The 26,438-nt window shown below is 43.2% G+C and overlaps 1 protein-coding gene across 18 annotated transcripts in view; it reads right to left on the reverse strand.

Annotated features, from left to right (window-relative positions):
- LOC112219188 (pleckstrin homology domain-containing family A member 7) overlaps nucleotides 1–26,438 on the reverse strand; it is a 173,528-nt gene that overhangs the window by 114,253 nt on the left and 32,837 nt on the right. The window contains exon 1 of one of the 18 annotated variants that reach the window (XM_042301261.1): nucleotides 14,545–15,465. The exons of the other annotated variants lie outside the window; for them this stretch is intronic. Within the exon in view, the coding sequence (XP_042157195.1) occupies nucleotides 14,545–14,618 (74 nt within the window). The 5' untranslated portion in view covers nucleotides 14,619–15,465. Of the gene's footprint in view, nucleotides 1–14,544; nucleotides 15,466–26,438 lie in introns of those variants that run through there. 18 annotated transcript variants of the gene reach the window in all.

Below are 26,438 nucleotides of genomic sequence, written 5' to 3' on the forward strand. Positions count from 1 at the left end.
TCAGCATGTGTGGTTCCCACCGTGAAGCATGGAGGAAGAGGTGTGATGGTGCTTTACTGGTGAACCGTCGTCAAGTGATTTATTTAGAATTCAAAGCAGACTTAACCAGCATGGTTACCCCTGCATTCTGCAGTGATACGCCATCCCATCTGGTTTGTGCTTAGTGTTACTATCATTTGTTTTTCAACATGACAATGATCAACACACCTCCAGGCTGTGTAAGGGCTATTTGACCAAGAAGGAGAGTGATGGAGTGCTGCATCAGTTGACCTGGCCTCCACAAATCACCTGACCTCAACCCAATTGAGATGGTTTAGGATGAATTGAACCGCAGGGTGAAGGAAAAGCAGCCAACAAGTGCTCAGCATTTGTGGGAACTCCTTCAAGGCTGTTGGAAAAGCATTCCAGGTGAAGCTGGTTGACAGAATGCCAAGAGTGTGCAAAGCTGTCATCAAGGCAAAGGTTGGCTGCTTTGAATAATCTCAAATATAAAATAGATTTTGATTTGTTAAACACTTTTGGGGGGGGTTACTACATGATTCCATATGTGTTATTTCATAGTTGTGATGTATTCACTATTATTCTACAACGTAGAAAATAGTTTATTTGAAGGGAAAAAATAAATAAATAAATGTATACACTGCTCAAAAAAATTAAGGGAACACTAAAATAACACATCCTTGATCTGAATGAATGAAATATTATTATTAAATACTTTTTTCGTTACATAGTTGAATGTGCTGACAACGAAATCACACAAAAATTATCAATGGAAATCAAATTTATCAACCCATGGAGGTCTGGATTTGGAGTCACACTCAAAATTAAAAAGTGGTAAACCACACTACAGGCTGATCCAACTTTGATGTAATGTCCTTAAAACAAGTCAAAATGAGGCTCAGTAGTGTGTGTGGCCTCCACGTGCCTGTATGACCTCTCTACAACGCCTGGACATGCTCCTGATGAGGTGGCGGATGGTCTCCTGAGGGATCTCCTCCCAGACCTGGACTAAAGCATCCGCCAACTCCTGGACAGTCTGTGGCGTTGGTGGATGGAGCGAGACATGATGTCCCAGATGTGCTCAATTGGATTCAGGTCTGGGGAACGGGCAGGCCAGTCCATAGCATCAATGCCTTCCTCTTGCAGGAACTGCTGACACACTCCAGCCACATGAGGTCTAGCATTGTCTTGCATTAGGAGGAACTTAGGGCCAACCGCACCAGCATATGGTCTCACAAGGGGTTTGAGGATCTCATCTCGGGACCTAATGGCAGTCAGGCTACCTCTGGCGAGCACATGAAGGGCTGTGCGGCCCCCCCCAAAGAAATGCCACAATACACGATGACTGACCCACCGCCAAACCAGTCATGCTGGAGAATGTTGCAGGCAGCAGAACGTTCTCCACGGCGTCTCCAGACTCTGTCACATGTGCTCAGTGTGAACCTGCTTTCATCTGTGAAGAGCACAGGGCGCCAGTGGCTAATGTGCCAATTTTGGTGTTCTCTGGCAAATGCCAAAAGTCCTGCACGGTGTTGGGCTGTAAGCACAACCCCCACCTGTGGACGTCGGGCCCTCATACCACCCTCATGGAGTCTGTTTCTGACCGTTTGAGCAGACACATGCACATTTGTGGCCTGCTGGAGGTCATTTTGCAGGGCTCTGGCAGTGCCCCTCCTGCTCCTCCTTGCACAAAGGCGGAGGTAGCGGTCCTGCTGCTGGGTTGTTGCCCTCCTACGGCCTCCTCCACGTCTCCTGATGTGTTGGCCTGTTTCCTGGTAGCGCCTCCATGCTCTGGACACTACGCTGACAGACACAGCAAACCTTCTTGCCACAGCTCGCATTGATGTGCCATCCTGGATGAGCTGCACTACCTGAGCCACTTGTGTGGGTTGTAGACTCCGTCTCATGCTACCACTAGAGTGAAAGCACCGCCAGCATTCACAAGTGACCAAAACATCAGCCAGGAAGTATAGGAACTGAGAAGTGGTCTGTGGTCACCACCTGCAGAACCATTCCTTTATTGGGGGTGTCTTGCTAATTGCCTATAATTTCCACCTGTTGTCTATTCCATTTGCACAACACCATGTGAAATTTATTGTCAATCAGTGTTGCTTCCTAAGTGGACAGTTAGATTTCACAGAAGTGTGATTGACTTGGAGTTACATTGTGTTGTTTAAGTGTTCCCTTTATTTTTTTTTGAGCAGTGTATAAGCTCAAAACAAATTTAGGCAACAGGGCTTTTAATCTAGCAGGGGATTGATTGTCTCTGCTGTAACCAAGAAGCTTGATCGTGCTTCTTGGTAATAGATAGCTGGAGCCCTGAGCTGGAGAACTTAACTATTTAAGATGTGCCTAGCTATCCTAGCTTGATTGTGCTTTTATTATTTAAGATGTAATAAATAAATAAATAAATAAATTATAAGCATGTCCCTCACGCAAAAGCACACAAGTACAACGTACACACACTTTACACCAGGCGTCCAATAATCATGGTCTTGTTATTCTTTCAATTTAAAAAAAGCAAATAACAAAATGTTACAAATGAGGGGGCAGCATCCCCCTGCAACCATTACAAGTACAACATCAAAAACACCAGAATAGGCTTTTTTATTAAGGCAATAAAGTTATATACACAGTAATCTTCAATGTGATTCAAAAAAACGGCTTCCCCCCTCGAACTTAACCAATCAGATCAGAGTGTGCTCATTGCTTTGCCGCAAATGACTGTGCTCGTTCACTTCATAACTCCAAGTCCAATTAATCGGTGTTATTAATGAAAACGATGTAAGACAAATTGCTAACCAGACAGTAGAAAATGTGGAGCAGAGACGAGCCGTTGTCATTGTCACCACCACCCGTGGAGAATCAGAATGTCTGCATACAAAGGCACATTATTCCCAAATATGCGAGCGGGCGAATCCAGGCTACCCACAGAGCCCCTTGAGGAGAATCTGTCTTGTTTGTGTTCCGGCCTACTCCTGATTTACCATGTCTACTGGGTTGGGATAGAGGGAGTTTGTCTCGGATCCAGTTTCTAGTGTGGGTTGAGTAAGAATGCATTGGAAGGATTTGTTTAGACTGTCTCATTTGAAAAATTAGGTTGGGATGGCAGTGTCGAACACAATTGCCTGGGTGCCAGTGTTTCTGCTGCAGCCAACCGACCAACCACACACACACACCATCCTAAATCATGTTACAGTTAAAGGGCTTAAAACTCTCGCTCTCTTCTCCCACCCTCCCATCTGATCACATGAGCTTGTCCCACTCCTATTGACAAATACCAGTATGCCCGGTCCATTTCCTGTGGTGGTGGGGGGTTGGATTGTGTGACATTGGATTGGATTTCCGTTCTCAGAGGTCCCATTGTGGATTCTTTGATTGCACACAAAGACATCTCAGATTAGGCTGGGATTACAGTACCGGTACCCACACAGACATTCTGGAGTAAAGTGAGATCTACAGTATTTCTGTATTCTCCTACACAGTTCTGTAAGGGCTTTAAACACATACACGCACAGGCCGGAGCAGGTTTTCATCAAGGATCTCTCTGTACTTTGCTCCATTCATCCTTGCTTTGATCTTGACTCCCAGTCCCTGAAAAACAACCCCACAGCATGATGCTGCCACCACGCATTACAGTAGGGATGGTGCAAAGTTTCCTCCAGACATTACGCTTGGCATTCAGAACAAAAAGTTTAATCTTGGTTTCATCAGATCAGAGAATCTTGTTTCTCATCGTCTGAGAGTTTGCCTTTTGGCAAACTCCAAGTGGGCTGTCATGTGCTTTTTACTGATGAGTGGCTTCCATCTGGCCACCATAAAGGCCTGATTGGTGGAGTGCTGTAGAGATGGTTGTCCTTCTGGAAGGTTCTCCCATCTCCACAGAGGAACTCTAGAGCACTGTCAGAGTAAACATTGAGTTCTTGGTCAGTTTGGCCGGGTTCTAGTCTTGGTGGTTCCAAACTACTTCCATTTAAGAATGATGGGGGACACTGTTCTTGAGGACCTTCAATGCTGCAGACATTTTTTGGTACCCTTCCGCAGATCTGTGTCTCGACACAATCCTGTCTCGGAGCTCTACGGACAATTTCTTAGACCTCACGGCTTGGTTTTTGCTCTGACATGCACTGTCAACTGTGGGACCTTATATAGACAGGTGTGTGCCTTTCCAGATCATGTCCAATCAATTGAATTTACCACAGGTGGACTCATATCAAGTTGTATAAACATCAAGGAAGATCAATGGAAACAAGATGCACCTGGGCTCAATTAAATGTAATATTTCTTATTTTTTTAATAAATGTGCAAAAATGTCTAAAAACCTGTTTTCGTTTTCATTATTGTGTATTGTGTGCAGATTGTTGGGGATTTATTTTTATTTAATCCATTTTAGAACACGTCTGTAACGTAACAAAATGTGGAAAAAGTCAAGGGGTCTGAATAGTCTCCTAAGGCACTGTATACCGGTGTATTTTGAAATAGCCACAGGATGTTTTTTCCAATACTGTCAATACTGTTGAAACTATTTTACACATTTGAATATTTTTGTATTTATTATGGATCCCCATTAGCTGCTGCCAAGGCTACTCTTCCTGGGGTCCAGCAAAATTAAGGCAGTTTATACAATTGTAAAAAACATTACATTACTGTACATTCACAACACACTGTGTGCCCTCAGGCCCCTACTCCACCACATATCTACAGTACTAAATCCTTGTGTATGTATAGTGTGTATGTTATCGTGTGTGTATATGCGTGTGTCTGTGCCTATGTTTGTGTTGCTTCACAGTTCCCGCTGTTCCATAAGGTGTTTTATTTAAATCTAATTTTACTGCCTGCATCAGTTACTTGATGTGGAATAGAGTTCCATGTAGTCATGGCAATATATAGTACTGTGCGCCTCCCATAGTGTGTTCTGGACTTGGGGACTGTGAAGAGACCCCTTGTGGCATGTCTTGTGGGGTATGGATGGGTGACCGTGCTGTGTTCCAGTAGTTGAGACAGACAGCTCGGTGCATTCAACATGTCAATACCTCTCATAAATACCAGTAGTGATGAAGTCACGCTCCTTCACTTTGAGCCAGGAGAGATTGACGTGCATATTATTAACATTAGCTCTCTGTGTACCTCCAAGGGCCAGCCGTGCTGCCCAGTCCTTTTTTTGTGGTACCTGACCACACGAATCAAGGTGCGGCAAAACTAGGGCCTGTAGGACCTGCCTTGTTGTAGTGTTGTTAAGTATTGATAACATTCAGATTACAGAGGCTCAGTGGAGTTTGAAAATAGCTCCCCTTGTGTTCAGTGCCGGTATATCCGGGATGGCACAAGGTCGGTATGAAAGGTATGAAAAATCAGGATACCGTCAAAGGCTACTACACACGCTAGCTAAACGGAGCTCATCCCAGCATCTACATGTGCCCTGGAAACCTCACTACAAACCTTTCTGACAGAACAACTGGCCACATCCACAGCTCACAGGATCCATGGCACAGAAACTGGCATTTTGGCTCTCGACTCAAATAACAACTTCCATGTAAAACAGCACAGGTGGTAGAGCATGGCACTAGCAACGCCAGGGTCATGGGTACAATTCCTGCTGGAGCCACCCATACGACCACATATGCACTCACTAATGTCAGGCAGATAAAAGAGTCTGCTTTGGTATGTATTAAAGCTACATGGGGCATTCTCTGGGTCCTACCTGATTGGCCTGAGACCCACGCAGGAGCACATACTCCACACACAGTTGGTAAGCATCTTGCGTCCTCACCTCCGTAGCTAACAGAACAGATAACGGGCTTTTGGTCCTTTTTTTTCGGCTCTGGCGGTTTTGCTCCTTCAACAGGTTTGCTGAAGCAGCAAAGTCCATGCGAGAAGATACAGGGAACGAAAACGCAGCACCATTCGGTGGGAATCTAATAACAAACAAAAATGTCTAAACAGGAAACGCAGAGGAAACCATCCAAACAGACTGAGATGAGAGGGAAAAGGAGGAGATGGAGGAGGAATAACATGCCACAGCTGGGTCAGTGTATTAGATCATCTCTGATCCTCTCAATCCCAGTGTAGCATGGCACAGACGACATAATGAAACTGAAGCCTGGATCCACAGATTACATTCGTGGTCAGTCACAACAGCTTTCAGGACTTCCTTCTATGGAACGACATTTTCAGTGCAATTTGAGTATCGTCAACATTGGCTCGAGTTACGATGTAGGAGATTGAAAATGTTAGTGGTTGCCACACACAACGTGGTGGTTTGGGAATCGCCAGGTACAGAATGATGACGTCATCACGATACGTACGTGCCTGCTACGATACGCACAGAGATTTTTCACGATTCTATTTGTATTGCAATTCAATATTACCATTTTATTGAGATTTTGTGTTCTAAACAAATTGCTTACTATTTGTCTGCTGCAGAGAGACGAGAGAGCATCAGTGAGCGAGTTTTGGTCAGTCAGGGAAGTTGAAGTGCTGAAACATGTTGGCTCACTATTTAAAAGTATGGAAAACAAGCTACTGTTATAGGATTAAAAATACCGCCGTTTTGGTAACTAACTCAGGTACAGCCTACTAGCAGTGGTGGAAAAAGTACCCAATTGTCATACTTGAGTAATAGTAAAAGATACTTGAGTTGTTTTCTATTAAGGTAAGGTAAGGAAAGTCGCCCAGTAAAATACTACTTGAGTAAAAGTATTTGGTTTTAAATGTACTCAAGTATCAAAAGTATGATTCCTTTCAAATTCAAAATGTACAGATAGTAGTGAGTCCGCCAGATCAGATGCAGTAGGAATGACCAGATAGTAGTGAGTCCGCCAGATCAGATGCAGTAGGAATGACCAGATAGTAGTGAGTCCGCCAGATCAGATGCAGTAGGAATGACCAGATAGTAGTGAGTCCGCCAGATCAGATGCAGTAGGAGTGACCAGATAGTAGTGAGTCCGCCAGATCAGATGCAGTAGGAATGACCAGATAGTAGTGAGTCCGCCAGATCAGATGCAGTAGGAATGACCAGGGATGTTCTCTTGATAAGTGTGTGAAATGGTCCATTTTCTGTTCTGCTAAGCATTCAGGGGAATGTATAGTGTAAAAGGTACTTTAGGAATGGAGTGAAGTAAAAGTTGTCAAAAATATAAATAGTAAAGTACAGATACTTTAAAGTACTACTTAAGTATTTTTCTGGGGTATTTTTACTTAAGTACTTTACAACACCGCCAACTAGCGCACGGTGCAGGCACCGCCAACTAGCACACGGTGCAGGTACCGCCAACTAGCGCACGGTGCAGGCACCGCCAACTAGCGCACGGTGCAGGCACCGCCAACTAGCGCACGGTGCAGGCACCGCCAACTAGCGCACGTTGCAGGCACCGCCAACTCGCGCACGGTGCAGGTACCGCCAACTAGCGCACGGTGCAGGTACCGCCAATCAGTGCTAGCTAACGCTACCTACAGTATCTAAAAAAATTGTACTAAACAAAAATATAAAACACAAATATGTATAGTGTTGGTCCCATGTTTCATGAGCTGAAATAAAAGATCACATTTAACCACGTCAGCCCAGGAACTCCACATCCGCCTTCTTAATCGTCTGAGACCAGCCACCTGGACAGCTAATGAAACTGTGGGTTTGCACAAATGAAGGATGTCTGCACAAACTGTCAGAAACCATCTCAGGGAAGCTCATCTACGTGCTTTTCATCCTCACCAGGGTCTTTAACCTGACTGCAGTTCGGAGTCGTAACAGATCTGCATGGGCAACCGCTCACCTTCGATGGCCTCTGGCATACTGGAGTGTGCTGAACCCCGGTTTCAATTGTACTGGTCAGATGGCAGATAATATCGTTATAATATTGTCCAAAAATAATATTGCGATATGAAACTATAGATTTTTTTTCTCCCATCATTCAACGTGTCGAAACAAGACACTTAATCAGCCAAAGCTGGGCATACAACTAGTTTCACATTGCTGTGACAAGGGAAACTGACTGAAAGCCTGACTGACAAAATGGAGCACTTACAAAGTCTGGTAATCTCCACACCTAGAACCAAATCTGTCACAAGAGATTTCCGTTTGCTAAGTTTTTTGCCAGGCTGGTTCTCTCAGAGAGACATTGGCAAAGAGCACAGCATCAGTAACTGTCTGGAACCAAACTCACATTTCCAACCAAGAGGAATACATTCAATAGCAGAGCCCGACAAAACCCCTCAAATGCTCTAAAAATCACACCAGTACCGTGGTAATAGACTTGGTTCTGGAGTTCTAGACCTCATTCAAGACGCAAGTTGCCCATTTCGAAATGGGAGCAAGGAGGCGAGAATACCAGGTTATCACTGCAACTTTGTGGTTCAGACATGAGAGATGGTGAATGGTTAGGGTGATCCCCTGGCTTTCTGGTTACTCCTGTACTGCATCATATTGGATAGCAGGCTGTGGCATTGTTATTAAGGTGTGTGTGTGTGTGTGTGTGTGTGTGTGTGTGTGTGTGTGTGTGCTTGTGACAGAGGGATGAGCATAGGCTCCCAGACAATCTGCTCCATCCACACCCCTGCTGTGACATCAAGACCAATCCATTTACACTGCTGAGACCATTGGGCTGCTGACAGCACAAATGCTGCTGGAGTACTGCCTGATACAAAAACGACTTGTACAGATACATACAAAAAGTTAGCAGACACACACACAATAATAGGCATGAACACACTACACCATACTTAAGAATACAAAACGCAACACACCAAATACACAAATCACACACAACCTTCTTGATTAGTATGCACTTAAAATACACTCACCGTGCCTGAAATGGGGCTCTTCAGTCTAAGGATTAGGCGCCCAAATGACAGACGTTTCCCTAAGTGCTTCCTCAAACAGGCAGTGACACCGTGTCATCTCAATGTAAACAGAGAGAGCCGAGAAGGGGTGGAGGCTATCGGTGTCACGATGCACTTAATTGACAGGTGAGGAAATGATTAAACTAAGTCAGCCAGGTCCCGGTTCAAATCTGAACTCATCATAAGGGGCTGCAATGGCTTGCACGTCTGCGTACCCACATCCGTACCCACATCCGTACCAACACATGCAGTCAGAGCCGGGCCTCGTCTTTTGGAGGGCCTAAGTGAAATGTTGTTGGAAGCAAAACATTTTAGTGGCCCCCCTCTTGAGAGTGGAGAGAAAAAATATATGTTCACTGCAATTCTATATTCACTTCTTGCAATTCTAAACATTTTGCCATGAGGTGTAGAGAAAAAAATATACATTTTAAACAAGTTAGCTGCAATCCTACTCATTTAGCCATAGGGTGGAGATAATTGTTTGCCGTTTTTAATATGATATCTGAGTGATAATGACTTTAAAAATCAAATGGGAGCCTCCCGGTCGGTAACTTGACCCATGATTACTACAAGCTTAGATAGCTGGCTAGACATGGGATAATTGAGTGACTGACATAGCAAAATAGACCAACTGCTGATGCACATCCAACTTTCGAGACTGCAAATTGTGTATTCTACTACTCCAACGCGCAACAGTTGAGACACTGACTGGGGGATTAATCCACGGATTTATCCACGGCCTACAAAAGTTCCAGTTCCCCATCCCTGATCTGTCGTATTGTGTTCAAGATGTGAGTCAGATTGCTACCAATGAGGCCGTAAACATCCTATTCACTAAATAGTGCATTTCATGCATTCCATACATGGTAGAAAATAAAAAATAAAAGAATAGTGCACTATATAGGAAATAGGGTGCCATTTGGTACACTACCCCAGAGAGAATTAATGATTGGGAGTTGATCAAGCTTGGTGGTTGGTTGGTGCTCAAGGCTATTTCCTGGTTTTGCTCTACGGACTGAACTACTCAGCCCAGTGACCTAAAGGGGTGACTGACCTAGTAGTCTGAGCTCAGTCATCAACCACCAGCAATGCCACCCAACAATAGCAGAGTTCTATGAACAATACACCGAGAGAGCAAAACATTGGGAACACTTTCCATGAGTCTGACCAGGTGAATGCTATGATCCCTTATTGATGTCACCTGTTAATTCCACTTCAATCTGTGTAGATGAAGGGGAAGAGACAGGTTAAAGGGGGATTTTTAAGTCTTGAGACAATTGAGACATGGATTGTGTATGTCTCATTCGGAGGGGGAATGGGCAAGACAACATACAGTATTTAAGTGCCCTTGAAGTGGGTATGGTAGTAGGTGCCAGGATTTAAGTGCTTTTGAACGGGTGTATGGTAGTAGGTGCCAGGCACACCAGTTTGAGTGTGTCAAGAACTGCAACACTGCTGGGTTTTTCATGGCCAACAGTTTCCCGTCTGTCTCAACAATGGTCAACTACCCAAAGGACATCCAGCCAACTTGGGATGCATTGGAGTCATCATGGGCCAGCATCCCTGTTGAACTCTTGACACCTTGTAGAGTCCATGCCCCGACGAATTTAGTCTGTTCTGAGGGCAAAAGGGGGTGCAACTCAATATTAGTAAAGTGTTCCTAATGTTTTGTACGCTCTGTATAGCCACTATATATACAGTTTTGGGGAGTAACTGATTACATGTAATCTGATTACAAAAAAAACTAACAAAATCAGTTACGTTACCATAAATATTGTCATCAGATTACAGAATGAAAAACTACTTTTTTTTATATTTTTTATATTTAACTATGCAAGTCAGTTAAGAACAGACACCTCACAAGTCCTCAACTGGCCACAACGTGACATTGGAACACAGGAGTGATGGTTGCTGATAATGGACCTCTGTATGCCTATGTAGATATTCCATAAATATGCCGTTTCCAGCTACAATAGTCATTTACAACATTAACAAAGTCTACACTGTATTTCTGATCAATTTTAAAATGGACAATTTTTTTTAGCTTTTCTTTTTAAAAAAACAAGGATATTTCTAAGTGACTCCAAACTTTGAAAGGTAGTGTACATAGGTGATATTTGGATGTCTGTGAATCCAGAGACACAATAATCAAGGCAACAACATTATTGAAACAAGGACAGTGAAAAATCATTGTTGAGTCTCTTAACCTGTTGAGTGTAGGGGGCAGTATTTTGATGTTTGGATGAAAAACGTACCCAAATGAAACTGCCTATTTCTCCGGCCCAGAATCTAGAATATGCATATAATTGTTATATTAGGATAGAAAACACTAAAGTTTCCAAAACTGTCAAAATATTGTCTGTGAGTATAACAGAACTGATATTGCAGGTGAAAAGCTGAGGAAAATCCAACCCGGAAGTGCTGTCTTTCCTGAATGCTCTCTGTTCCATTGCCTGCCTTCACTCCATTTAAAAGGGATATTCCTTTTCCTATGGCTTCCACATGTTGTGAACAGTCTTTAGATATAGTTCCAGGCTTTTATTTTGAAAAATGAGCGAGAAAGATCACATTGCGTTATTGTATGGCTGGGTGCCAGCAGCGTTTTGCATGTGCAACAGCTTGGAGCAGACATTTTCTCTCTCTCCTATTGAAGAAGGTACAGTCCGGTTGAAATATTATCGATTATATATTGTAAAAACAACCTGAGGATTGATTATAAAAAACGTTTGACATGTTTCTATGAACTTCACGGATACTATTTGGAATTTTCTTCTGCCCGGTCGTGACCGCTCAAGCCTGTGGATTTCTGAACATAACGCGCCAACCAAATGGAGGTATTTTGGATATAAAATAATCTTTATGGAACAAAAAGAACATTTATTGTGTAACTGGGAGTCTTGTGAGTGCAAACATCCGAAGATCATCAAAGGTAAGCGATTCATTTTATTGCTTCGACTTTCGTGACCAATCTACTTGGCTGCTAGCTGTTTGTAATGTTTTGTCTGCTGAGAGAGATGTCCTTACATAAACGCTTGGTATGCTTTCGCCAAAAAGCTTTTTTTAAATTTGACATGCCAGGTGGATTAACAACAAGCCAAACTGTGCTTTGCTATAGTGCACTTGTGATTTCATGAAAATTAAATATTTTTAGTAATTTAATTTGAATTCCGCGGATGTTGACGAAAATGATCCCGCTAACGGGATGGGTGTCTCCACTGCATTTCTGATCAATTTTATGTTTTTTTAAATGGAACAAAATATGTGCTTTTCTTTTAAAAAACAAGGATATTTCTAAGTGACTCCAAACTTTGAAAGGTAGTGTACATAGGTGATATTTGGATGTCTGTGAATCCAGAGACACAATAATCAAGGCAACAACATTATTGAAACAAGGACAGAGAAAAATCATTGTTGTGTCTCTTAAGATCCACAGTGTCTAAGGCAGGGTTCCCCAACTGGCGGCCCGTGGGCCGAATTTGGCCCGCGGGTGGTTTTATTTGGCCCCCTCCAAGAACATTTTGTGTGGAATTTTCATTGTTGGACATAAAAGATTGTAAAAACACTAGGAAATCATCTCCAATTGATTTTAATTTTTAAAATCTGTTCAAGTATTCCCACGTAAGCAAATATTTTTTATTTTAGTCAAACATATATCTGTTTTGGCTTCTTGCAGTCAATTCACAGTCTACATATTATTTGTAATTATATTCCAGCCCCCCCGGACCATCCGCTCCAGAAATGTTTATATCAGCCCACGGCTGAATCTAGTTGATGATCTCTGGTCTAAGGAGTACTGGCAGAATGCCTCTTTTTGTTTTAGTTGATGTAGGTCACCTCCTCTTGGGGAAAAAATGTGTTTGTGTTCTATGGTTACAAATCGCAGGGAGGAAGGTGGTTGGCATCTAATACAGTGGTGTGCAATAGCATGGTCCGTGTTTTTATTACGAATAGCAGCCTTTTGTTCAGATGCAGAGCTTCAATGCTTGTTTATTTTGACCAATAGAAGCAACCCGCAGATGCATTTGAGAATGTACTGTATATGACATTTGTGGTCCGACAAGTAAGGAAGCTTTGGATTTGGTAGTCTTGTTCTCGAGTGGTCCATTTTTTTTTTGTATTGGTCACCTTGTCACAATGTACACAGTAGCCACACTTGTAATTGACATTGGGCAGGCTTGGGAGCCAAGTGTCACGCTTCTTGGGTAGCTGCATGCTGTGCGTAAAGGAATCGGTTAGACTGTGCATACGGCAACAACAACAAAAATGTGAGGGGGCAATGTTGTGAACTCAACTAGATTTGGATCATTTTTGAGGATGTCCCAGTACAATGGATTGGACACGTATACCTGCGTTGCAGGAACCTGGTGAGCATATTAGCTTCGCGCTCGAACTCTATGTCTGTACTACAGTTAGGGTCAAAGTTTTAGGAATGGACTCTACTTTCAGGGTAGTTACTGTCTGTGCGTAAAAGTATGTTCCTACTATGCGGCTTGCGGGAAGATAGTTGACTCCAGCTCGTTTTCTTTCTTTTTGTAGATTGTAAGATCCAAGACGTACATTTGTTGTAGCGCGGAGGCCCACCTCAACTGCTATTAGCGAGTTGTATTGCTATTACATAATACATAACCATAAGCGTGGTGATATTCAATTCTTAGAGGTCTATAGAGAACAGAGATTCCTCATCTGCCAGATAACAATGTGTGTGTGTGTGTGTGTGTGTCCGTCTTTCACCCCTCTGGTGATGAGAATTTATGGTGTTCATTTGAGAGAGGGGCACATCCGCAACAGTGTGATAAATGTAAGGATGTCGTCATGGCTGGAGGGGGAATAGAGAGCCACAGTGACGATATCTCAGCCTTTCAAACTTCTATTCGGGAAATAGAACGTTTCTCTAACACGAGGAGGTCATTTTCATTCCCTCAAAAAGATTCCAATCTCCGAGCTTTCCATCAAACCTGGGAATGGGTTTGCGCAATGATTCCCGATTTCTGTGCTAGGATGTGGAGTCAACAGTGATGCTATGAGAAGGCATGACGTGTAATTTAGAGAACTAGCAAATAGCAAGCATCGAACACTACAAGATTCATTAACAAATCATAGCATATCCATGGGAATTCCGATGTCAACGTGGGTGACAAATATGAACCACTGTAAGGGTAACATATATAAGCACAATGGCTCAGCCAACTATTTTTAGGACATTCCAAAGAGTCAATGTGTAATTTGAGTCCTTCCTAAACAAGTCCCTCCAGCCGTTCAATAGCACACACCCACGGCATTGTGACAATGACCGAACCCAAATCAGCCTGTTCACCTGGCCCTACTCCACCACAAAAATGCAGAACCTCCTCAACGTCAGTTAGCCAGGAACAACATCACCCAATCTAAACCAGCCTGTTCTGCTAGCCTCATTGTTCGTTCCAATCCAGTGTTTAATCACCCCCAAACAAACAGCCTATTCAGAGACATTGTTGTCCTCTAAAAACCAAGTAGGACTCCACAACAAAAGCTAAACCACTTTGTTAAAACAACATCACATTGAGATTACCTAGCAACCATGTCTGATCCAAATATCCATGCAGCAAACGTTCTGTAAAAAATGCACCGGCACTAACACTCTACCCTAAAGGAACACCTCTGCTGTTATTTCGAGGCTGTAAAAAGCGGGCAGAAATAGAACAGGATTGGTGTATTAGAAGTAGCACACACCTGCAGGAGGGTGCGTGGTAGAAGGGATGTCCGGGGTGAGGGAAGTGATTGCAGTATCCCGACTGGCTCCACATGATGCTTCTGGTAATCCACTCAGTTACTGCGGCTACCGGCTGTTGCTTCGGTTTCTGTAGCAGCTGCAGACCTGCCCTCTTAAGACTTATTGGGGTGGAATTACTTTACAGAGCCTCTTCTGCTATTGCTCTATTTAACTTATCCATAGGGAGGGATCGAGAGAAAGAGAGAGAGAGAGAGCTTTAAGTGAAGGAGAGACCGAGAGAGCAGATAGAATAGAGCGAGAGGAACGCACTGGTGTGGTTAACACACCTGTGCCGTCATCCAGACACCCCGAAAAACCCTAGCCTCTTCCCAGACCACACAACAATTCTCAGCAGGGTAGGAAAGGGGTGTGGCTGACCCCACCTGACATCACTGGGGAAACATGTCTACGTCTACCCTCTAACCAAAACATTCAGTCAAGTCAAGTCTCGGATGCCCCCCACCCCCCTAACGTCTAACAGGTATCCCCCAAACAATCTGACATGTAAACTACGTGCGAGGTCGTCAGCGTGTATCGGCAAAGTCTTCAATCTCTTTAACCGGTATGTCAACGCGAGCAATATCCTCCCCACGGTCTCTGACACTAAATCACCAGTGTCTCTACAGTGGATCCTCACGGTCTCTGGTACTAGCTGGATCACTTCAATGCGTATCTCCTCAGTCTGTGGCGGATAGCGATAGTCCAGTCTCTCTCTATCCCGTATCGCCAGTGTCCCTTACGTGTCAGTCCGGACAGTTTTGGCTGCATCTCTCTGCCACCGTCTCTAATACATCTCTGAGGCAGTCATTACTAATTAGAAACTAGTCTCTCTCCCCTCAGCACCGGCTTTCCGCCCGGCTCCCGAGCCTCATGACACGACAGCACTGAGCGACTGAGCACATTGACTGGGAGAGAGGGGGAGAGAGAGAGAGAGAGAGAGAGAGAGAGGCTGCTCTCCTTTTCCCGCCCCATGCTCATTGGCAGGATATGCACTGCTAAGAGAGAAAGAGTGCGAGAGAATGAGAGAATGAGAAAAACAATGAGAGTGAGTGCAAAACAAGGAGAGAGAGGGACCAATCGAGATAGACCAATACTACTCTACCTGGTCTTGGCAGCAGTGTTGGTAGGGTGCCAGTACACAACTCCACTTCAACAAGGGAGTGACCCCCACAGCCAAAATCTGGGAAAACTGATCGTTTCTGTTGCTGTTTAGGTCAATGTCCCGACCTGTAAAATCCTGATCTGTTTAAAGGACTATAGATTGAGGACATAGATTTGATAGAAAGTGGATATATTTTTTGGTTGACGATAGTCATTTTTGTCCAAGAGCCTATGCCTAACTATTGAAACATAATCATTTTGCAAGTCCAGATGTTTTTAGTCCTACTGTACAGTAAAAGTCCAGTACTTTAGATTTGTAATGAACCGTGCAAATGGGTGGAACAGTGGATCTTTCAGTGTCCATGCTCTATTGAATATGCCGGGGAAAAATGACAGAGCAGGGGACTGGTCAGAAGGATGTGACATCACAGAATGTTCAGGTGGAAATGTGTCGACACAAACTATTGTCTGTCAGACAGAATGAATGGAGCTGATAATTCTATTTCGAGCCTCAGTGTTCAGAGCACTCCACACGCCCCTGAATATATCCACTCAATCCATTTAGTGGATGTGAATACAATGACTCAACTTCCTCTTGCTCATATCCGCTCTCGCTCTTGGTACTGGGATGGATTGCGTCCCAGATGGCACCCTATTCCCTACGTACTGTAGTACACGGATTTGACCAGAGGCCCATAGGGCACTATAGAAGGAATTCATTGGCTGCCATTTGGGACGGAATTCAGCAGTGTCAAAAGCAAGAGAGGACACGAGCAACAGGAAGTTAGGTCACTGCATTCATATCCACTAAATGGATTTCCCCATGATCAAATCGAACAGGGTCATTCTGGTTAACATCCACTTGGGGCAGTAGGACATCAAACTGAACATGAATCCATGCAAATGTTTTACTACAGGGCGACTAATGAATACATCCCAGGGGACAATTTGGTTAGCTTAACAGCCCTACTACATACAGTGCAGGCAACTGTCAAAATAAAGGAAGCACCAACATAAAGTGTCTTAATAGGGTATTGGGTCACCACGGGCCAGGACAGCTTCAATGCACCTTGGCATAGATTCTACAAGTGTTTGGAACTCTATTGGAGGGATGAGACACCATTATTCCACAAGAAATTCCATAATTGTGTGTTTTGTTGATGGTGGTGGAAAATGATGTCTCAGGCGCTGCTCCAGAATCTCCCGGCAGTGTTCAATTGGGATGAGATCTGGTGACTGAGACGGCCATTGGAACATGGTTCACTGTACATCCTTTTCATGCTCACCAAACCATTTAGTGACCACTCGTGCCCTGTGGATGGGGCATTGTCATCCTATGGGGGCATAGCCATGGTAGGAAAAATAATGGCCTGCCCAGCATTTTTTCCTTAAGCGTGATGGAATGTTAATTGCCTAATTAACTCAGGAACCACACCGGGGTGGAATCACCTGCTTTCAATATACTTTGTATCCCTCATTTACGCAAGTGTTTCCATGATTTTAGCAGTTACCTGTACATCGTTCCTTGAATGATCCAACAGTCTTGTTTGTCTAAGTGTTACTCAGAGAGCATATTGAATCAGCGGCCTCAGGCAATTCAAACACCCACCTGTTATGCATCATACACGACAGAGTAAGTCTGACACAATACGGCAGACAAACAGATTGATATATACAGGTTAGTTGTGTAGGGCAGAGAGCAGCACTCTCCGAAGGAGACTGGTGTAATAGTGTGGTTACGTCATGCCCCTGTGCCGTCAAGACTGGGGTGAGAATGGGAGGGAGGGAGGGAGGGGAGGTGGGTTCTGTCTCCTGCGGTTTGCTTTTATGAAACTCAATTCCAGACCAATTTCATCAGGGAGAGGAAACCCTGCCTACCCACTCCATCTTTACCTCCCTCCCTCTCTTTTTTGTCTCTCTCCCCCCTTGTCTAGAAGCAGGTGGACAGTCTACCTGTGCTCTTGCTCTGCCCACACACATAAATAAATCCAGCCACTTTAATAATGGGAATTGATGGGAAATGATGTAAATATATCACTAGCCACTAAACAATGCTACCTTATATAATGTTACTTACCCTACATTATTCATCTCATATGCATACGTATATACTGTACTCTATATCATCGACTGCATCCTTATGTAATACATGTATCACTAGCCACTTTAACTATGCCACTTTGTTTACATACTCATCTCATATGTATATACTGTACTCGATACCATCTACTGTATCTTGCCTATGCTGCTCTGTACCATCACTCATTCATATATCTTTATGTACATATTCTTTATCCCCTTACACTGTGTATGACAGTAGTTTTGGAATTGTTAGTTAGATTACTTGTTGGTTATTACTGCATTGTCGGAACTAGAAGCACAAGCATTTCGCTACACTCGCATTAACATCTGCTAACCATGTGTATGTGACAAATAACATTTGATTTGATTTGAAATAGAAGGAGGGGGAGGGGGAAATGACATACTGGCACATGCAGTTTCTCTCTCACTATTACGAACCGGCTCATAGCCCACAACAAAGAGGGAAGCAGCGATAAAGAAATTTAAAAAATATATATTTATTAAATAAAGTAACAATGGTTTGTAGTGAAAGTGAGTGGATGTGTGCATAGATGGTGATAATGAGTGGTGTTGAGAGGTGCCAAAATAAATGAACACAAAGCCCCAAAATGCCACAACAAAAAACAACAGTGTGTCTTGTGTGGAGAGAGTCTCCTCGATGTATGAGGGAAAGGTGTATTTATCCCCGGGACACAACTGTGTCTATTTTGGAAAACAAGAGCTGAGAGAAAGTATACGTCACACACACGCACACAGAAACAGAAAATGTCCACCAGTGGAAGCTCCTCAGAGGAGGAAGGTTAAACTTCTTTTTTTTTTTTAAGTTATCCTTTTTAGAGGAAACTCTACCAAATACAGAACCAGTCAAAAGTTTGGACACAACTACTCATTCAAGGGTTTTTCTTTATTTTCTAAATTGTAAAATAATAATAAAAACATCAACACTATGAAATAACACATATGGAATCACATAGTAATCAAAAAAGTGTTAAACAAATCAAGATATATTTTATATTTGAGATTCTTCAAAGCAGCCACCCTTTGCCTTGATGAACGCTTTGCACACTCTTGGCATTCTCTCAACCAGCTTCATGAGGTAGTCACCTGGAATGCATTTCAATTAACAGGTGTGCCATGTTAAAAGTTAATTTGTGGAATTTCTTTCCTTCTGAATGCGTTTGAGCGAATCAGTGGTGTTGTGACAAGGTAGGGGTGGTATACAGAAGTTATCCCTATTTGGTAAAAGACCATATAAATATAAAGTCCATATTATGTTAAGAACAACTCACATAAGCAAAGAGAAATGACAATCCATCATTACTTTAAGACATGAAGGTCAGTCAATGCAGAACATTTCTTCAAGTGCAATCGCAAAAATCATCAAGCGCTATGATGAAACTGGCTCTCATGAGGACCGCCACAGGAAACGAAGACCCAGAGTTACCTCTGCTGCAGTTCATTAGAGTTACCAGCCTCAGAAATTGCAGCCCCAAAACATGCGTCACAGAGTTCAAGTAACAGACACATCTCAACATCAACTGTGTGATTCAGGCCTTCATTGTTGAATTTCTGCAGAGAAACCGAAGGACACCAATAAGAAGAGACTTGCTTGGGCCAAGAAAGCAATTAGACTGGTGGAAATCTGTCTTTTGGTCTGATGAGTCCAAATTTGAGATTTTGGGTTCCAACCGCCATGTCTTTGTGAGACGCAGAGTAGGTGAACGGATGATCTCCGCATGGGTGGTGGTATGGGGATGCTTTGCTGGTGACGCTGTCTGTGATTTATTTAGAATGAAAGGCACACTTAACCAGCATGGCTACCCCAGCATTCAGCAGCAATACACCATCCCATCTGGTTTGGGCTTAGTGGGAATATAATTTGTTTTTTAACAGGACAATGATCCAACACAAACCTCCAGGCTGTGTAAGGGCTATTTGACCAAGAAGGAGAATGATGGAGTGCTGATTCAGATGACCTGGCCTCCACAATCACCTGACTTCAACCCAATTTAGATGGTTTGGGATGAGTTGGACCGCAGTGTGAAGGAAAAGTAGCAAACAAGTGCACAGCATGTGGGAACTCCTTCAAGACTGTTGGAAAATCGTTCCAGGTGAAGCTGGTTGAGAGAATGCCAAGAGTGTGCAAAGCGGTCATCAAGGCAAACGGTGGCTACTTTGAAGAATCTAAAATATTTAGATTTGTTTAACACTTTTTGGGTTACTACATGATTCCAAATGTGTTATTTCATAGTTTGTGTCTTCACTTTTATTCTACAATGTAGAAAATAGTAAAAAATTAAGAAAAACCCTTGAATGAGTGGGTGTATCCAAACGTTTGACTGGTCACATATAAAAAATGTAAAAAATTAAGTTAGGCATAAGGATCAGAAAATCAGTCAGTATCTGGTGTGACCACCATTTGCCTCATGCAGCTTGACACATCCCCTTCACAGAGTTGACCAGGTGGTTGATTGTAGCCTGTCGAATGTGGTCCCACTCCTTTTCAAATGGCTGCGAAGTTTGCTGGATATTGGCTGGAACTGAAACACGCTGTTATACACGTCGATCCAGAGCATCCCTAAGAAGCTCAACGGGTGGTGACGTGTGGCGAGTGTGCAGGCCATGGAAGAACGTGGACATTTTCAGCTTCCAGGAATCGTGTACAGATCCTTGTGACATGGGGCTGTGTATTTTCATGCCGAAACATGATGGCGGTGGAAGAATGGCACTACAATGGGCCTCAGGATCTTGTCACAGGTATCTATGTGTATTCAAATTGCCATCTATAAAATGCAATTGTGTTGACTGTCTGTAGCTTATGCCTGCCCAAACCATAACCCCACCACCACAGGGTGCTCTCTTCAATGTTGACACCAGCAAACCACTCATCCACAAGAAGCCATACACACCGTCTGCCATCTGCCCGATACAGTTGAAACTGGGATTCATCCCCAAAGAGCACACTTCTCCAGTGTGGCAGTGGCCATTGAAGTTGAGCATTTGCCCACTGAAGTCGGTTTCGACACCAAATTGCAGTCAGGTCAAGACCCTGGTGAGGACGACAAGCACGCAGATGAGCTTCCCGGAGTCGGTTTTTGACAGTATGTGCAGAAATTCTTCAGTTGTGCAAACCCCAAGTTTCATCAGCTGTCCCGGGTGGCTGGTCTCAGACGATCCAGCAGGTGAAGACCCCGGATGTGGAGGTCCTGGGCTAGCGTGGTTACACGTGGTCTCTGGTTGTGAGGCCGGTTGGATGTACTGCCAAATTCTCTAAAACATTGGAGGCGACTTATGCTAGAGAAGCGAACATTAAATTCTCGGACATTCAATTGTAGTCCCGAGCACAAGGTGCGCCTGGGTAAATAGCATGCTGTTTAATCAGCTTCTTAATATGCTACACCTGTCAGGTGGATGGATTATCTTGGCAAAGGAGAAATGCAAACTAACAGGGATGTAAACAAATGTGTGCACAAAATTTAATTTGAGAGAAATAAGCTTTTTGTGCGTATGGAACATTTCGGGGACCTTTTATTTCCGCACCTTTTATTTCCGCTCATGAAACATGGGACAGTTTATATGTTGTGTTTATATTTTTGCTCAGAGTAGAAACGTGGATTTGACAGCATAGCGCCACTTGCATCATTACTGCAACAGTAGGGACTGGAGAATTTCATGTTCATTACTCACCACATTAGGTCATCAGATGCTCATAAAAATAAAAAAACTCATCTGAAAAACAACTCAACGCTGGAAGTTTTTCCTAGTTGCACCTGCATTTACAATGTATCCAATTTTGGTTTGTGTGATTGTTGGTTTAGCTTTCTGTAACTTTGTAGCAAGGACGGTCTGCATGTGTAGGAGCATATAGCGTCATGATTTCAAGGTGCTCCGATATCTTTTCCAACTGTCCCGTTATCTAGTTTTAATGTCCAATCTAGAATGCCCTTCTAGCCAATCAGAAACATGTATTCAACAAGTTTAGCAGAGATTATGTTAAAGTTATTCTTCAATCATAAAAAGGACCTGGAAACTGGCAGCCATTACTTTTTATTCAGAACTCGGGGCCCATATACGTTTGCTTCCAACAGTCTGACCCATTACTTTGTCTGTGGGAATCCAATTTTGGGACTAAAATAGAATCCAGGATAACCCAGGCTCCCTAAAGTAGTGGAGAAGACAATGTAACACAATTTCCCTGTGTCAGTTTAGAATGTTTATATGACAATACAATATGAGCACAGTATGATTTTGAAGAGACCGGGTACATCCCAAATGGCACCCTTTTACCTACATAGTACACTACTATAGACCAGAGCCTATGGGCCCTGGTCAAAAGTATTGTTCTATATATTGGACAGGGTGCCATTTGGGATGCAGTCACATTTTAACGGAATTAGAAAACTATTATATAAGAGACGAGCAATCCATTTGGATTAGATTAATTTCTGTCCTTCAGTACGAGAAACTCTCCCTGACGAAAGGCATTCATTTAGTTCAAATGATAACCATCAGACTATTGTACTGAGAGGGGATTCAAATGGTGGTGATATGCAAATCTATCCCTTGTCTTGGTTTCCATGGTTGAGTCCCAAATTACACCCTATTCCCTTCATAGTGCACAATTTTTGATCATTGCCAATTGGGCTCTGGTAAAGAGTAGTGCATATGGAATAGGGTGTCATTTGGGATGCGTCTAATGAAAGCCTGGAAGGCTAGAGAGAGCATTTATCTTCTCTTAGACGTATTACGAAGATGGTATCCAGGAAGCAGATACGCTTTACTTTCTTATCCAACGTTGCTCATCAGATGATTGCTTAAATTCAGAATCTTAAGGAATTTTTTACCTCCTTGCAATTGCCTGACACAGTGGATTTAACTCTACACCTGGTCCTGGATAGAATAGCTAGTAATCCAGTCCTAAAATACATATAGTTAGCATAGCTAACTCGTTAGCTCAGTAGCAATAACAGGTTAGCCAAGGACCGCATTCTAACTTGACATATCTTGCTAACAAGGTTAGCTAGGTAGCATCAGCCAGTCTTGTATAAGATGGCGCCGACAGAGAGGGTTGCCTCGCTTCTATTCCTTAGGAAACTATTATTTTTTATGTATTATTTCTTACATTGTTAGCCCAGAAAATCTTAAGTGTTATTACATACAGCCGGGAAGAAAAATTGGATATCAGAGCGACGTCAACTTACCAACATTACGACCAGGAATACGACTTTCTCGAAGCCGATCCATTGTTCACATCACCACCTAGGGTATTTGATCTGATCCCAGAGACTGACCCAAAACAACGTCACCGCAGAAGAAGTAGACGGCGTGGCCTCCTGGTCAGACTTCGGAGGCGTGTACACCACCCACCGTTTCCGAGTATATTACTCGCCAATGTCCAGTCTCTAGATAACAAGGTAGACGAAATAAGGGCAAGGGTTGCTTTCCAGAGAGACATCAGTTATTATAACATAGTCGGTTTCACGGAAACATAGCTCTCTCGGGATATGTTGTCGGAGTCGGTAAAGCCACAGGGATTCTTTAAGCGTCGCGCCGACAGAAATAAACATATCTCTGGGAAGAAGAAGGGCCGGGGGTGTATGCTTCATAATTAACGACTCATTGTGTTATCGTAACAACATACAGGAACTCAAGTCCTTTTGTTCACCTGAACTAGAATTCCTCACAATCAAATGCCGACCATATTTTCTCCCAAGAGACTTCTTGGCTGGTATTGTCACAGCCGTGTAGATCCCCCCCAAGCCGATACCACGACGGCCCTCAAGGAACTTCACTGGACTCTATGCAAACTGGAAACCATATATTCTGAGGATGCATTTATTGTAGCTGGGGATTTTAACAAAGCACATTTGAGAACAAGCCTACCTAAATTCTATCAGCATATTGACTGTAGCACTTGTGCGGGCAATACACTGGATCACTGCTACTCAAACGTCCGCGATGCATACAAGGCAGAAGCTCAAACAGGATGTACCCATGACGAGAAATATTCAACGCTGGTCTGACCAATCGGAATCCACGCTTCAAGATTGTTTTGATCACGCGGACTGGGAAATGTTCCAGGTGAGTGAGTTTATAAGGAAGTGCATTGGAGAGGTTGTACCCACTGTGACTACTAAAACCTACCAGAAACCGTGGATAGATGGAGGCATTCGTGCACAACTGAAAGCGCAAACCACCGCATTTAACCATGGAAAGATGACTGGGAATATGACCGAATACAAACAGTGTAGTTATTCCCTCAGCGAGGCAATCAAACAAGCGAAATGTCGGTATAGGGACAACGTGGAATCACAATTCAATGGCTCAGACACGAGACGTATGTGGCTGGGTCTACAGGTAATCACGGATTACAAAGGGAAAACCAGCCACTTTACTACAAGCATTTCGCTACACTCGCAATAACATCTGCTAACCATGTGTATGTGACCAATACATTTTATAACTGCTTTTTTAACAATTGTTTATAGTAGCCCCGCGTGACTTCTGAATGAATTGAACACTGTTGCTTTGGTGTGTGGCCGATTTGAGGACTTTGCTGTTGAGAACTGATTAGGTGCAGCGGACTGATTGACTGTGTTTTATCTCCGCTTCATCATTCGATGACTGAACCAAAGCCAATAGGCCCATCAGTTCTCCACTACAGACAAGGGAAGGAAACTATTGGAAACTATTGGTCCATGGCCCAACAGAGGGTCATTTCAAACTCTCCTATAGCAAGTGCACTGAGAATCCCCACATTGTAATGTCAACATTGCATTGATACATTCTGAGTATGTATGAGGACAGCATATGGACGTAGCTTTGGGTTTGGTCTCAGTGATTCCACAGAAGTGTTTTTTTACGTAATCTATGTTGTGGTGTAGTGTGAAGTTGCCTCTAGTCTAGAAGCTAATCTGTGGTTTGTTTGACATTTGCCCCACCGTGGTTTAGGTTTGGATTGGGCAAACTTCACCTTGGAAACATTTGAGCATTTCTCGCTACACTTACTGTCTTGTCATCCTGCTGTAGTCCAGTTGCAAGGAACATGTCTGTCACTGAGATGGATAGGTGCTGGGCCTATCTCACCGCTGCAGTGAGAGAAGACGTGTGTGTGTGTATGTGTGTGTGTGTGTGTGTGTGTGTGTGTGTGTGTGTTTAGTCTGAAGAAGTATCTGGATCAGTAGACCTTTTTTTTTAGGGGGGGTTGTATGTATGTACACACACACCCCTGTTCAAAGAAACAGAGATTGGGAAGGAGGGAGGGATGAAGTCAGAGTGAGAGCAGGGAAGGATCGGTTTAAAGAGGGAGAGAGAGCACGAGAGTAAGATTGCAACAGAGAGAGAGAGCGGGGCTGTCACAAATGGCCCCCCATTCCCTATAAAGCCCTATGGACCTGGTCAAAAGTAGTACACTGTATAGGGAATAGAGTGGCAATTGGAACGCAGCCAGGGTCTGCTGGGGGGGGAATTCCTGAAATACCTTGCTGGATGTAACCTTGACAGCAGACAGGGGGAGGGGAGAAGGCGAGGGGAGAAAGGCTGCTGTAGGACACCGATAAGCTCAGAGGCCTCATCACACTGGCCCATCACACCCACTGACAATATGAATCAGTCCAGCCCCTGTGGGTGTGTGTGTGTGTGTGTGTGTGTGTGTGTGTGTGTGTGTGTGTGTGTGTGTGTGTGTGTGTGTGTGTGTGGCAAAGGCCCACCTGAACTGTTAGTAGTTACTTATATTGCTATTATATAATACATAACCATAAGGGTGGTGATATGAAATTCTTAGAGGTCTATAGAGATTGTGATCTGGCAGAAGAGGTGTGTTTATTGGGGTAGATGAATGTGTGTGTGTGTGTGTGTGTGTGTGTGTTTGGGTGCTATTTAAGATTAGGGAGGACAATTCTTTTTTTTAGGAGCATGGCCTTATTTCTATTACAGCATATTGGATGACTGTCATTCATATTCCATTCACCCAGCTCAATGTAACATCGATAGGTTTAGGCAACTACATGATACTCGAATTTGCCCTAAACCCATCATGAGGTTGCTACAACCTAGCCAGCAAAGGAAAGTTTATAACTTAAGTGCAAAGGTCGAGAGAAACTGGAGTAAATCAAGATGACAGACAGTGACACATTCAATACTGCCTTGCACATTCTTGCATGCATATAACTGTCCTGTGGGGTAATCATTAGTCCAAATACTTTCACTAAAACAAGAGTTTCTATATGACAATTCATGTCCCTCCTGTTTCATTCTGTTTAAAATGGTCAAGGGTGTGCAAAGCGGTCATATATTTTAATTTGTTTAACACTTTTTTGGTGACTACATGATTCCATATGTGTTATTTCATAGTTTTAATGTCTTCACTATTATTCTACAATGTAGACAATAGCAAAAATAAAGAAAAACATAGTCTAAACTTTTGATTGGTTGGATATCTACAGTGCCTTGCGAAAGTATTCGGCCCCCTTGAACTTTGCGACCTTTTGCCACATTTCAGGCTTCAAACATAAAGATATAAAACTGTATTTTTTTGTGAAGAATCAACAACAAGTGGGACACAATCATGAAGTGGAACGACATTTATTGGATATTTCAAACTTTTTTAACAAATCAAAAACTGAAAAATTGGGCGTGCAAAATTATTCAGCCCCCTTAAGTTAATACTTTG

The sequence above is a fragment of the Oncorhynchus tshawytscha genome, linkage group LG19 (assembly GCF_018296145.1).
Source record: "Oncorhynchus tshawytscha isolate Ot180627B linkage group LG19, Otsh_v2.0, whole genome shotgun sequence".
NCBI lineage: Eukaryota > Metazoa > Chordata > Actinopteri > Salmoniformes > Salmonidae > Oncorhynchus > Oncorhynchus tshawytscha.